The sequence below is a fragment of the Typha angustifolia genome, chromosome 9 (genome assembly GCF_048772165.1).
Source record: "Typha angustifolia cultivar Huaian chromosome 9, ASM4877216v1, whole genome shotgun sequence".
Lineage (NCBI taxonomy): Eukaryota > Viridiplantae > Streptophyta > Magnoliopsida > Poales > Typhaceae > Typha > Typha angustifolia.
In genome coordinates this window covers 3870082-3883972 of record NC_133247.1, presented here as the reverse complement: position 1 = coordinate 3883972, position 13891 = coordinate 3870082, and the positions used below count along the sequence as shown (strand labels likewise).

Sequence of the window (13891 nt, the reverse complement as noted above, 5' to 3'; positions counted from 1 at the left end):
ATTTTCTTCGTGTTGATAGATTATTTGGACATTTTTATTTTTCCCTTAGTGGCAAATATTTTCAAAATCAAATTTATATTTAAACCCCGTAACAGTCACGATATGACTCAAATGAATCTCATTTTCGCGAAGGGGAAAAAGATTAATCAGAAAATCGGCAGGGGTAACTGGGTAAGGGTCTTGAATTACATAACTATCCTTAATATTTAATTATTCTATTCTATATTCTAATGATATTTTAATCCAAAATTTAAAAAATATTTAGTTTATAATGTATATGTTATTTTTAATTAGTTTTTTTTGGTGCATATATACCTTTGAATTATTTATTTATTTATTTATTTGTATGTCCAACAATCGGACCAGAAGAACCACCCGTTGAATCAATAACTCACAATACATAATTGCTAGTCATATCAGCTATAGTTGCTATCTTCTATTTTTCTCCTCTTTAAAGGCAGTCCCGCATACTCGCACAATACGAGGTATGCACACCCGAGTGTGGGGTTATAACCTCATATACTAATGCATTGTAGGGTATTACCTCGCATACTTAAATATGAGAAAATTTTTAAGATATTGTTTCCCGCCGGCTCAAAGGTATTTTCGTCATTTAGTTTAAAGCATCACTAATTCTTAATACTTTCATATTAACTTTATGTTACATTAAATATAATTATTACTTCTTATACTAGTATTGAACTAAATATTAGAATAGCTTATACTAATATTAACTATCTTCTTCTAGTATTAAAAATTAGAATAGTCCTTGATTGCTATTTTATTATTGTTCGCCGATCCACCGCCACCTACTTCTTTTTCATTTATTTATTGTATTCCCGAGTCAAGCTCTACTTTATAGGCTAAATACAACGAACCAAAATTAGTGGCGGGGACGAGAGGGGTTATTTCTCGAAATAAATAAAGAAATAAATCCCCCACTACACTTAATTAATAAATTGTTGATTACTTTTGTGTTTAATATGTTCTCAGTGATATATAAGCATGACTTAGCGCTAATAAGTCTCTTCCCAAAAAGATACTAAATGAATTTAATTGGGTCCGCATCTATCCATGGCATTCTCACCCATTTTGTCATAATCTCCCATCCCCCTTTTATTAGAACTAAAAATTTTATATAAAAGATCCAAACTTCCACTTTGAGCTATTGGATTAAAATAATAATAATAATAATAATAATAATAATAATTAAGCAGCAGAAAATTACAGTGAATCTGTCATCGACTCATCTCAATAATGCAAATATTTTATTTTTGTAATACGTATTAATGACAGGACAAACACACTGCCCAACCAGACTGGTTCATCTCTTTGTATATATGGACTGCAAGCTCCCACTGTGAAGTAAGTGCAGAATCCAAGGTAAGCCTTTTGAAGAGCAAACCACCAAATTAATCTAGAGTCCAAGAGTCCCAGTTATGGCTTACACCAATCTCCTACTCTCCCAACGCCTCAACTCCCTAACCAACGACGAGGAGGAAAGGCGGCATAAGAAGATCTACGACGACATAACCCAAAAAGTTTCCACCTTGCCAAGAATGAATTCCTGCGTCGTCCGAGAATTTTACGTTCACAAAGACGGCTGGTGCATGTCTCTTCCCGTGATGGTCGGCTCCATGGTTGCCCAGCAACACTTCAAGGCTCGCCCAAGCGATCTAATCCTCGCCTCCTACCCCAAATCCGGCACCACTTGGCTCAAAGCCCTTCTCTTCGCCACAGTGCATCGTAAATCCAACACAAACCCCAACACTCCTCACCCCTTGGAGGCCCTTAGCCCTCACCAGTGCGTCCCCTTTCTCGAGTCACAGGTGTACACCAACAACCAGATCCCAAACTTGGACTCGCTTCCCTCGCCGAGGCTCTTCGCCACCCACATCCCGTTTTGCTCACTGCCCGAGTCCATCCTGGCTTCCAACTCTAAGATTATCTATATATGCCGAGAGCCAAAAGACAATCTCATCTCTCTGTGGCATTTTACCAGACAGCTGAGGGTGAAGGCCAACCTAGAACCTTGTCCTCTGGAGGAGGCCATTGAGTTCTTCTGCAATGGTGTTTCCCTTTTTGGGTCTCTATGGGATCATGTTCTTGGTTACTGGAACAAGCATTTGGAGAGACCTGATCAAGTGTTGTTTCTCACGTACGAGGGGTTGAGCCAAGACCCACGCGGGCATTTGAAGCGATTGGCTGAGTTCATCGGGCATCCTTTTAGTGCGGATGAGGAGAAGGGAGGAGGGGTATTAGATGCGATCTTGAAGCTATGTGGGATTGAGAATTTGAGAAGCTTGGAAGTGAACAGGTGCGGGAAGATGGAGATGGCGGAGTGGCCGGTGGAGAATGGTATTTTTTTTAGGCGTGGAGGGATGAACGATTGGGTGAATCATCTCACGCCGGAGATGGCTCGTCGGATCGATGATATCACCGACAGCAAATTTAGAGCATATGGCCTCACATTTTTGTAAACGTTCGAATCCACCAAATTGGCTGGCCAATATCTACTATTCTACTGGCGACTGGCGTGCTGTAACTATACCATATAATAATCAATCTTATTTAACTATTTATTAGAGTTAAAAAAGAACTAGTGAGATGATAATAGATCCATGTTCATCAGTTCTCCAGACAGCTAGTTGATAATTTCCATTGATGAACGGTAGAATGTCCTTGTCCCCCGACAAGAACAAACCTAATAATTTCACCTGACAACAAATCAAATGGGCAACTATTCCTTTCTTTTTCTCGCATGCGGTTCTCGTGGCTCCACGACTTCTTCATACATTTTATCTATATTTCTATCATCTTCGTAGGAAAATAACCTAAAAATAGAAAGAGTAGGGTGTTCCGACCTCATTGATTTAATCCATAAACCAAAAGAATTAATTCGGTAGTAGGTCGAGCTACTCATGCTCAAGCAGTGGGGCCTACCCTACCTTGTTTATTTCCCTTTCTCAATAAGTAAAAAAGATTAAATTTAATTTTATATATTTAAATATTTAATTGGTTGCGCTCCAGGCTTTTAAAATATCAATAAAGAGTGTTTTGAGAAGAAAAGGCTCGATAGTTACACGTACTATTCAGGATCTGGTCGGATTACTGTTCAACTTTTGACTATAACAGGGAAGGGCGTACCATCTAGACTAATTCATGGGTCCACTCCAAAAAAATTGGAGGTAAATTTATCAAAAAATTATCCTACATTTATTTTATTATAATTCATATTTGACAGATATTTATCATTCAACTCCTATATTTTATAAAAATTAGCATATAAAAGAGCATATTAGTTTTAATCTAACGATTATAATAATTGATCAGTTTTCATATTCGATACTAATTAATATCACATTACATATTAAAAAAAAATTAGATACATATAACTCTCAATTGCATGTAATTTACATGTGATAGATATGATTATGCGTTGGTTAAAAGAAGATATTACTTAATACTAAGAGATACAGTTCAATTTAATGATTCTTTATTTCTATAGGAGTTAAAAATATATATAAATTGTTCAAACTTTATGTGAAAATAATAATTTAAATGGTATACATGTAAATATTGACTTTAAAATGACATTATATGATATAAGAGATTTTTGAAGGATATATATATTTATTTGACAAAAAAAAACTAAATGAATCATGGCTCATTTAGGCCTAACTGTGCTTAGTGGTAAATGAAATATCTCTCTAAGAATTTACCCTCAAAATAAAATAAATAAATAAATAAATAAATAAGAAGAAGAAGAAGAAAAAAATTAAATAGGCTTCTAGAAGCAATTATATATCAGCCAGAGATGACCAGACTTTATTTATATATTAATCCATCGAAGGACTAAATCTCACATACAATCCCTGAGATGAATTATATACTAATCACCACGTTTGAACATAACCGGGAAGCCCATCCCATTCAAACCCAACCACTTCACCCCGTCCTCATGGAACACCCCCAGATCCCCACACTCCACCTTACAAAACTCACACACACTCGGACAAAAAACAAGCTTGTAATCTAGCTCTCCATCTCTCTCAATCTTAAACCAATTGCTCACAGTATCCTTCCCCGGATTCCCCTTCTGGCCGCTCGTTAGGACGTACCGCCGGCCGGTGACCTCGTCGACGTCCCCCAGCTCCCACACCAACGACTGGATGCAGATGGTGATCACATCGGAGAACTGCACGTTGAGGTCCGTCGAGAGCCGGACGATCTTGTCATCCGGATCTACCGGCGAGAAGGTCACCGGAAAGCCGTTGTTGACCTCCAAGGATTCCTGGCGGACGTAGAGTGGGCAGGTTACGTTGCCGTGACTCGAAAGGGTCAGCCCGCCGCCACGGCCGCGGAACACCGGTAGGACATAGTACTGGACGCCCGGGAGTAGCTTACCGCCGTCGACGTCGAGAACGGCGTCGTTGCTCGCCGCTGCCCATGATGGAGTTAAGAGGAGTATGACGGGTACGAGTAGTAGAATGAGGTGCTTCATGGCTAGCTATACTATGGAAGAGGGGGGTAGTTCGAGGGTATATTTATAGGAGTAGAGAAGCAATCTTGGTCAGGCTGGTGAGTCATGTTAGAGATATGGACGTCTTGACTTTTGTAGAGATGAGAGGATAAGATTTGAATTGGTACGGCGGCGTTTTGTTTGGGCACCAAGTTTGTTCGGTAGATCTCCCAATTAGTTTGCACGTTTCACGTGGATGGTTGTCTGCATCAATTTGAATGATGCGTACGAAGGAGGAGTTTGGTCAAGGTTGGAGTTCTCTCGAATAGATAGATTGTACTCGCATGTTGTGTCAGATCTCACTAATTAGTGGATTTGAAAATATTAAAAACAAAATAAAAGATATTAGGCATCCAAAATAACTAAAAATATTAAATAAAATTGCAAGAGAAAGAAAGAAAGATTTATATAGTTCAATAATTTGGTTATGATTTTGCACGTTAAAAGAATCGTTCCTCCGGGATGAAGATGCAAAGCATGAAGTCAGGCTAGACATTTATTAGGCTTGATTTGCCTAAATCCGGCTCGAACCAATCCTATTTTAATTGGGCTAATCATAACCTAAGCACGATTTAGGCTTGGCCCGACCCGAGCCGAAGATGGTAATAGGTGGAATGTGCTAAACACCTTTGCTGGCCCGGCTCGACTTAAAAACCCTTTCCACTAGACATTATTATTAGGCTTGACTCGTCTAAATCCGGCTCGAATCTATCCGATTTTAATCGGGCTAATCCTAACCTAAGATCGATTTAGGCTTGGCCCAACCCGAGCCAAAGATGGTAGTAAGCATCATGGGCTAAGCTTTTGCTGGCTCGGCCCGACTTAAAAATCCTATCCATTACTCTCATCTATAGCTCGACCTATAATGTATGTATATTCCTATAATTTTTTTAGTCTCACATTAGATATTTAGTAAATTATATATTATTATATAGTTATGTTTTTATATAAGCCTATTAAAGTTGGCTCAATAAGATATAATATTTTTTTATATTTAACCCATTATGTTAGACTCATTGTACACAACCCAAGCCTAATATCTAATGGGCTAGTGGGCGGTAACGGACTAAGACATTCTAGCCAAGCCTTAACCTCGCTTGAATGATTGGTGGGTTGGGTCATAAGCAAATATTTAAACCCGATTAGTTTGAAAAGCCTAGCCTGAACCCAGCCCAACTTGCTCGATGATCACATCTTCAGACGAACAAAGAAGACGCACTTCTTTCCACGTTGATCGCTACAGGAGAGACACATCCAAGACATTTTGCTTCAACTTCCTACTAGTCGAGTAGGAATTTGAAGAAGTTGGCTGAGTTCGTTAGGTGTCCTTTTAGCATGGACGAGGAGAAGGGAAGGATACTGGATGGGATCTTGAAGCTTTGTGGCTTTGAGAATTTGAAAAGCTTGGCAATGCGTAATAATGGAAGTACTGAGATCGGGGAGCTTGCAGTTAAAAATAGTGTCTTTTTTAGGCACGGTGAGGTTAAGGACTGGGTGAATCATCTTATACTGGAGATGGCTCGCCGGATCGATGATATCACCGAGAACAAGTTTGGAGATCAAGCTGGCCTCACATTTTAAGCAATGATCAGGTTGATGATGAAATTTGTTGCAGACTTGTGCTGGGATTTATGATGGTAGTTTTTGGGTATTTGTTTGGCTAGCTACTTGGATTACAGTCCATTCTAGTATGTATCCATTCTCTCCCAAATTAATCATTCCTAATCAGCTGTTTAATAAAAAAATAAAAGTCGTTGGATCGAACCACTGGTGCCAGTGATTTGGATCGGACTTCCCCGATGTGTAGATCTAAGCATCGCTCGAGTGAGATTGGGCTCATATCTAAGCGCGATGAACTCTCACAGGCCCGAGCTTGATCCAGATCAGATTTAATTCTCAAGCCCATCCCGAGGCTTAGGCCGATCCACTAAACTAATATTAAATACTCTTAATTTAACAAATATTAACATCCTCAAATATATAAATGTATTAAATTAGTATTATAACTATATATTAAATTAATTGAGGCTCAAGCCTGACTCAATTATAATTTATAAATAGGGCTCATAAGTTAAAACCCGATCGAGTCCAATGAACTAAAAACGAAAATAAAAGATACAAGGCTAACTTAAAATGTTAATAATTAAAAAGAGAAGGGAGAAAGATTTATATATTTCAATAATTAGGTTACGACTTTGTACGGTGTAAGAATAGTTCTTCTTTCCGAGTTTTTTTTTTATCAAACTAGACACTTATCTCTTTTTTTTTATTAAAATAAATAAACTTATTATCAAATATGGTCTGATTCATTATAGCCCTGATAAAAATACTAAATTAATGCTAATCAGTTCAGTGTTTTTATTGCTAGACAAATTTTTTTCTTAATTACTGAAAGATTAAGTTAAATATATTTATATACATAAAATACTAATCAATTCGGCGTTTTAGGATTATACAAAAACGTTGGACTGATCAACATTTTTACTTAGTGATAAAATGCTAATTAGTTCAGTGCTGTAATAAATTTAAAAAATACTTTATTTTAGTTAAAAAGAAAAGAATTAGAACAGCACTAGTTTGGTTAAAAACTCCTTTTTTGTTCACGTCCAGACCAAAGAGGCCTAGGACGTTTTGTTTCTTCTTCCTACTGGTCAAGTAGTGGAAACTAATATCAATATGTAAACCTAATTCAATCATTAGGAACTATTAACACTACTATCCCATTGGAAATAGAAATAGTGAGGTGGGAATAGAGCCACATTTATAATCAACAAGTGCCAGCTAATTGTTTACCATCAATATCTAGTTATAACTACAATCACTCATTGTGGATTCTCATTCTTAAACTTATGCTGTTACTTGAACTTATGAGCGGTAACCATAGAATCGGAGATGGTAACCTTACAGGCGACGAGGTTAGGGTTGGTTAGATGGATAAAGAACACTTGGATATTGAATATGGTTAATGCTAAATAAGAATTAATTTATACCACCTTTCCTCCCTAAAATGATGTGTATTGTCTGATTTGGCTACGCGTCTCCTGATAGCATGTATATTTTGTGAATGCCAAAGCCAAGACTATATTATCATATTTATTATACAGAGTTTTTTGAATCTGGTAGAGACTCTCATGCATGCATCGTGTGTCCCAATGGCAGTTACTGCAGGTCTGCCGTTTCCTGGCTAAAGTAGACCACTTTTAGTCAAAAACTGAAAAATGACTGAGAAGGACGTAGCACATGACACATGCAGTTCTTGCAAAGATTACCTGGTTGGCGTTATAAATGATTGTAGAATCCAAAATGAGCAGCTCACCATCGTAGAGTCTCTATGGCTTACTCGTATCTACTACTCTCCCAATGCCTCAACTCTCTGACCAAAGAAGAGGAGGAAGACCATCGAAGGACCTACCAGAACTTAACCAAATTAGTCTCCACCTTCCCAAGAGTAGAAGCAGACGATATTTGGAGCCTCTACCGCCACAGGGATGGTTGGTGCGCACCTATTCCCATGATGGTCGGCGCCATGGTTGCACAGCAACACTTCAAGGCTCGCCCAAGTGATCTAATCCTCGCCTCTTACCCCAAATCCGGCGCCACTTGGCTCAAAGCACTTCTCTTCGCCACGGTGCATCGTAGATCCAACGCAAACTCCTCTACTCCCCACTCCTTGGAGACGCATAGTCCACACCGATGCGTCCCCTTTCTCGAGATAGAGGTGTACACCAACGACAAGATCCCAAACCTGGACTTGCTTCTCTCACCGAGGCTCTTCGCCACTCACGTCCCATTTGGTTCACTGCCTGAGTCCATCACGGGCTCCAATTGTAAGATTATCTACATATGGCGAGACCCGAAAGACAATCTCATCTCTTGGTGGCATTTCATCAACAAGTTGAGGGCGAAGGCCAACATGGAACCTAGTCCTTTAGAGAAGACCGTTGAGCTCTTCTGCAATGGTGTTCACAATTTTGGATCTCTATGGGATCATGTTCTTGGCTTCTGGAAGGAGCATTTGCAGAGACCTCATCAGGTGCTGTTTCTTACGTACGAGGGATTGAATGAAGACCCACGTGGGAATTTGAAAAGGTTGGCTGAGTTCATCGAGTGTCCTTTTAGTGTTGATGAGGAGAAGGGAGGGGTGTTAGATGGGATCTTGAAGCTATGTGAGTTTACAAATTTGAAAAACTTGGCAATGCGTAATAACGAAGGGACTCAGATCGGAGAGTTGGCAATTCAAAATAGTCTCTTGTTTAGACGTGGTGGGGTTGAGGACTGGGTGAATCATCTTACACCGGAGATGGCTCGCCGGATTGATGAGATCACTGAGAGCAAGTTTGGAGGTCAAGCTGGCCTCACATTATAAGCAAGCAGCTTGATGATGATATTTGTTGCAAACTTGTGCTGAGAATTATGATAGTAGTTTGTTAGTATTTATTTGGCTAGCCATTCTCTCCCAACTTAATTAATTCCTAATCAGTTGTTTGATGAAAATAATAATAATAATAATAATTCAGCCGATCATGGAACCACTGGTGCTAGTGATTTGGGTTGCACTTCCTCAATTAAGAGGTCTCATAGGCCCGAGCCTGCTCCAGCTAGGATTAACCCTATGTGCTTCAATCTGGACCCTGGAGTCAACTCACTCTACTAATATTATATATTTTTAAATAATAAATATAGAGCCCGATGCATTAGAGTGCACCAAAGGCTCTAAATATAGAGCCATCCTTTGGAAATGCTCTGATCAAAATATAGATCGGCGTATCTCTACTATAGTTTTAAAACATTATATAGATGTCTATATATTGTAGTTAAAAAACTATGCCACACTATAAAAAAAAATCTTATATATATACTATTAATAATATGAAAAATAAAGTCTGAAAACACAATCTCAAACACAAGTGTTTATATAAAAAAGAAACAACAAATACAAACTCGACCAAAACAATCAATAGAACCTAACAAGCTTACATATCACATGCCAGTCTCCATAGTTCAATATGTAACAATCTTATTCATTAGATTTCATGATATATTAATTTTTGTGATATGTTTTTAAATTTTAGTAATCTCAAAATTGATTCTTTCATTTTAGTGATTCTTGAGATGTAGTTATTCTATTACGGTAAGAGTAATTCGGCACGTTTTGTCTAAAGTTTGGATTTGATTTCTAATTACCTCTAAAGAATGATATAAAGATATGATAAACGACTTTTATAGGGTTAGATTAAAAGTCTGTTTATATATCGTTTAAAGATAAGATAATATATTCTTTCAAAGATTCTTCGTAGATTCTCTTAGGGCCAAAAAGATCTCGAGGAGTTGCAGATTTCGTAAAAATTTATAATTTTATTCGAATATAAGAATTCCACATTTTTTACTATCCGAAAATTACTTCCATTAGGATACTGGAGTCCCTGTAACTTCAAATGACTTCCAAGGTGTGATCAAATGACCTTTTTAATGGGTGTGTTCAAATAACATAATGAATAGGTGAATACAAAATGTCCATCAGTCATTAAAAGTCGAGAGATACATAAGTCTTTGTAACTTCAAAAGATTTCATGCCTCTATTTATTCGAACGAATTTTAGAGTGCATTTGAATGGTTGCGAGGGTGCGTTCAAATAACATAATAGACAGTTGAATATAAAGTGGTTATTATAATACCTTTTCATTTTTTTTTATTTTTTTTTCCAGCTACTCCAATCATCATGCTTGAGCACATCAAAGCTAATTTTTATATTATCTAAAATATTGTAAAATTGTTCGAACACTTTGAATTAAAAGTTTTTGAAACTTAAATATTAATTTTAAAATCAATCTTTCACTTTAATATTTTTTATCAAAGATCTCAAAACTTGTCACGACTCATATATATACTAATATATAAAATCTGGATACATTACGTGAGCAAAATTTAATTTTAAAATATAATTTATTAATTACGTAAGTATAAAAAAAATCTTATACATAGTATCATATTTTCTTTTTATGGGTTAATAGCACTGCTGCTCATGTACTTACAGGTCTTGCTCTTCGAGAACATAATTATAAAGAATAGGCTTATCCACCAATTGATCATGTTTTGCAACCAACTTTGAACTAAACATACTTGTCTATGAATTCTTACTAAGAGAAACGCTTAGAAACCGCCAGATTGATATTATTAAAAATTGAATCACGTAAATCTTTCCGCATCGCTACACTACGATTTGGGATCCGTTGATTAAAAATAGAAATAGTAAGATGATAATAGATCCACGCTTATCACATGCAATTAATTATCCAATAATAGATCGCCAATTAATTTTTCCCCATCCCAATGCCAAGTTGGGTTGTCAGCTTGGTATTGTCTATTCCATGTTGCCAGCAGCCGATTAAGTTGAAGTTACGATTTTAGGTATGAACTTATTATACCGTTGGATAATCGATCGGTCGTAAAAATCTTTATATATATATATAGAAAAAGGAGAAATTTTATAGGAAGGAAACATTTTAAATCAGTGTTTTGTTTGCTTCCGTGCATCTCGGTAAATAGAAACAATTTCTTCTTCTTCTTCTTCTTCTTTTCCTTTCATGCTGCTCTTGGTACTCCAGAAATTCTTCATACAGTATATATATTTTTTTGACTAAACTAAATATTGCTCGGCCTATATGTAGGAGAAAAAACTAAGATGGACGTTTCAACCAAAAGAGTAGGATATTTATCCTAATTCCTACGCATCTAAACGTTCCATGTTTTATCCATGGGCAGCAACCCTTGGACTATTCTATATATCAAGTTGTTCGACACTCGACAGTTGGTCCCTGTACATGTGACATTTGTAGTTTGACAGCTCTTTGTGTCGACTAGAAGATCCAACTACAAGTACCTGCAGAATCCAAACCTTTTCAATACGAAACCCCAAATATAGAGTCTATAGTGTCCCAATGGCTTACACCAATCTCCCACTGACCCAATGCCCCAACTCCATGACCAACGACGAGGAGGAAACCCATAAGAAGATCTACCAAGAACTAGACCAATTAGTCTCCACCTTCCCAAGAGTAGTAGGGCCCACTCCTCAGATCCTCTGCCGCCACAGGGATGGGTGGTGCACAACTATTCCCATCATGGTCGGCGCCATGGTTGCACAACAACACTTCAAGGCTCGCCAAAGTGATCTAATCCTCGCTTCCTACCCCAAATCCGGCACCACTTGGCTCAAAGCCCTTCTCTACGCCACGGTGCATCGTAAATCTAACGCAAACTCCACTAGTATTCATCACCTCTTGGAGACCCTTAACCCACACCAATGCATCCCCTTTCTCGAGTCACAGGTGTACACCAACAACAAGATCCCAAACCTGGACTCTCTTCCCTCGCCGAGGCTCTTTGGCACCCACATCCCATTTGGTTCACTACCCGAGTCCATCACAGGCTCCAATTGTAAGATTATCTACATATGCCGAGAACCAAAAGACAATCTCATCTCGTGGTGGCATTTCATCAACAATTTGAAGGTGAAGGCTAACATGGAACCTAGTTCTTTGGAGGACACCCTTGAGCTCTTCTGCAATGGTGCTTCCCTTTTTGGGTCTCTATGGGATCATGTTCTTGGTTACTGGAAGGAGCATTTGCAGAGGCCTCATCAGGTATTATTTCTTACATACGAGGGGTTGAGCAAGGACCCACATGGGAATTTGAAGAGGTTGGCAGATTTCATTGAGTATCCTTTTAGTGCGGATGAGGAGAAGGGAGGGGTATTGGATGGGATCTTAAAGCTTTGTAGGTTTGAGAATTTGAGAAGCTTGGGAGTGAATAATAGCGGAAGGACTGAGATCGGGGGGTCAGCAGTACAAAATAGTGTCTTCTTTAGACGTGGTGAGGTTAAGGACTGGGTGAATCATTTTACACCGGAGATGGCTCAACGAATCAATGAGATCACTAAGAACAAGTTTCAAGATCAAGCTGGCCTCACATTCTAAGCAATTAGCTTGATGATGAAATTTGTTGCAAACTTGTGCTGGGAATTATGATATTAGTGTTATGACCCCTGACTTGGAGGGTTCTAGTTAAGTTAGATCAAGTCATTTTAATTTATTTTCTGTATTGTTATTTTCTATATTGAGCTAGGTTGACTCTGAGTCATGTATGTCACTACTTATTACTAGTTGGGTTTGGTCTAGTCTATTTCAGTTTTACTTGAATAACAAGTCAGTTAATTCACGGGCAGCTACTATATAGATAAATACTTTAGTGCCAGAGAATAAATTATAATTATGATTTGATGATTGTAACAGTTTTACCAATTTTACTCATCTGGTACCAATTTCAACTTGCGAAAAAGGGCATATTAGTCCTTTTAGCACATCTCCATCTTCATCTCGCTTTACTCCTCCCTTCCTTCATCGACCTGCAATCTGTTCTCACTTTCTCCTGTTCTCCTCCTATCGATCTTGATCCATGGCATTCATCATCGGATCGGTGATCTCTCGTCGTCGTGAGCACAACCTATCTGCATGATATGAGACCTCCTTGAGCATGAGAAGCTTGAGGAAGATTTCAAATAAAAAGTGGACACCTTAATTGCTGAAATTGAAAGGGCAGCTCCAAAGCTGAAGGCTCAAGACTAGTATAAGGCACCTCAAGAGAAGGAAAATGAAGTTATTAAGAAATTTGAAGCAGTGAGGAAGAAAGAGAAAGAGATATTTGACAAATAAAATTTTATTTTAAAAATAAATATCTATTGAATTGGTAATCATTTTTAATTTTTTTATATTTTTATTATACCCTTGAAAATTTTAACGATTAAATCTCTAATCAAGTTACTTACTCCTGGGGCATAGAAGAAACACTCGACTATATAAGGTATCATGAGAACCCAAGAAGGGAAGAAAAAATTTGCCCTAATTCTAATTTTCCTTAGTTCTCTCTCTCACTCTATCCCCCGAAGCCTACATTAGCTGGCGGCGCTCTTACCGAGGCCACTAGCTATAGTCACTCCTCCCCCTCTAGCTTTCTTCTTCTTCTTCTTCTTCCTCACCTCAACTCCCTCTCGGTACTACACCTCCCTCCTTCACTCTAGTCGCAGCTGCCACCCTTACCTCGGCATCGACCTCCTTCCCCTTCGACCATTGGACACCCTACCACCTCGGCACCCCGTCCAATCCTCCCTCCTTGGCTCTTCTCTATTTGCTATTGCTACCATCGCCCTCAAAGCCAACTTCGCCTTCCACAGCAAGTCCATCGCCTCCGCCAAAACCACTACAACTGCAACCCCATACCCACTGAGGTCCACAGGAAAGATCCTCACCATTTCCCATCAAGTAGCCTAGTAGTCTCAACACTGTGGTAAAATAGGCTTTTGCTAGTATTTTT

General features: G+C 38.3%; 4 protein-coding genes across 4 annotated transcripts; 3 read left to right on the top strand and 1 right to left on the bottom strand.

The window, feature by feature from the left end:
- Nucleotides 1-1234: 1234 nt before the first annotated feature.
- LOC140767043 (flavonol sulfotransferase-like) lies at nucleotides 1235-2576 on the top strand. Its single transcript, XM_073106795.1, has one exon. The coding sequence runs from the start codon at nucleotides 1440-1442 to the stop codon at nucleotides 2478-2480; it is 1041 nt and encodes a 346-aa protein (XP_072962896.1). The 5' UTR covers nucleotides 1235-1439; the 3' UTR covers nucleotides 2481-2576.
- Nucleotides 2577-3800: 1224 nt separating this feature from the next.
- On the bottom strand, nucleotides 3801-4532 carry LOC140767039 (kunitz trypsin inhibitor 5-like). Its single transcript, XM_073106790.1, has one exon. The coding sequence runs from the start codon at nucleotides 4502-4504 to the stop codon at nucleotides 3893-3895; it is 612 nt and encodes a 203-aa protein (XP_072962891.1). The 5' UTR covers nucleotides 4505-4532; the 3' UTR covers nucleotides 3801-3892.
- Nucleotides 4533-7853: 3321 nt separating this feature from the next.
- On the top strand, nucleotides 7854-8888 carry LOC140766830 (cytosolic sulfotransferase 7-like). Its single transcript, XM_073106490.1, has one exon. It carries the CDS (start codon nucleotides 7854-7856, stop codon nucleotides 8886-8888), a length of 1035 nt encoding a protein of 344 aa, XP_072962591.1.
- A 2572-nt stretch (nucleotides 8889-11460) lies between these two features.
- On the top strand, nucleotides 11461-12498 carry LOC140766829 (flavonol sulfotransferase-like). Its single transcript, XM_073106488.1, has one exon. It carries the CDS (start codon nucleotides 11461-11463, stop codon nucleotides 12496-12498), a length of 1038 nt encoding a protein of 345 aa, XP_072962589.1.
- Nucleotides 12499-13891: the final 1393 nt, after the last annotated feature.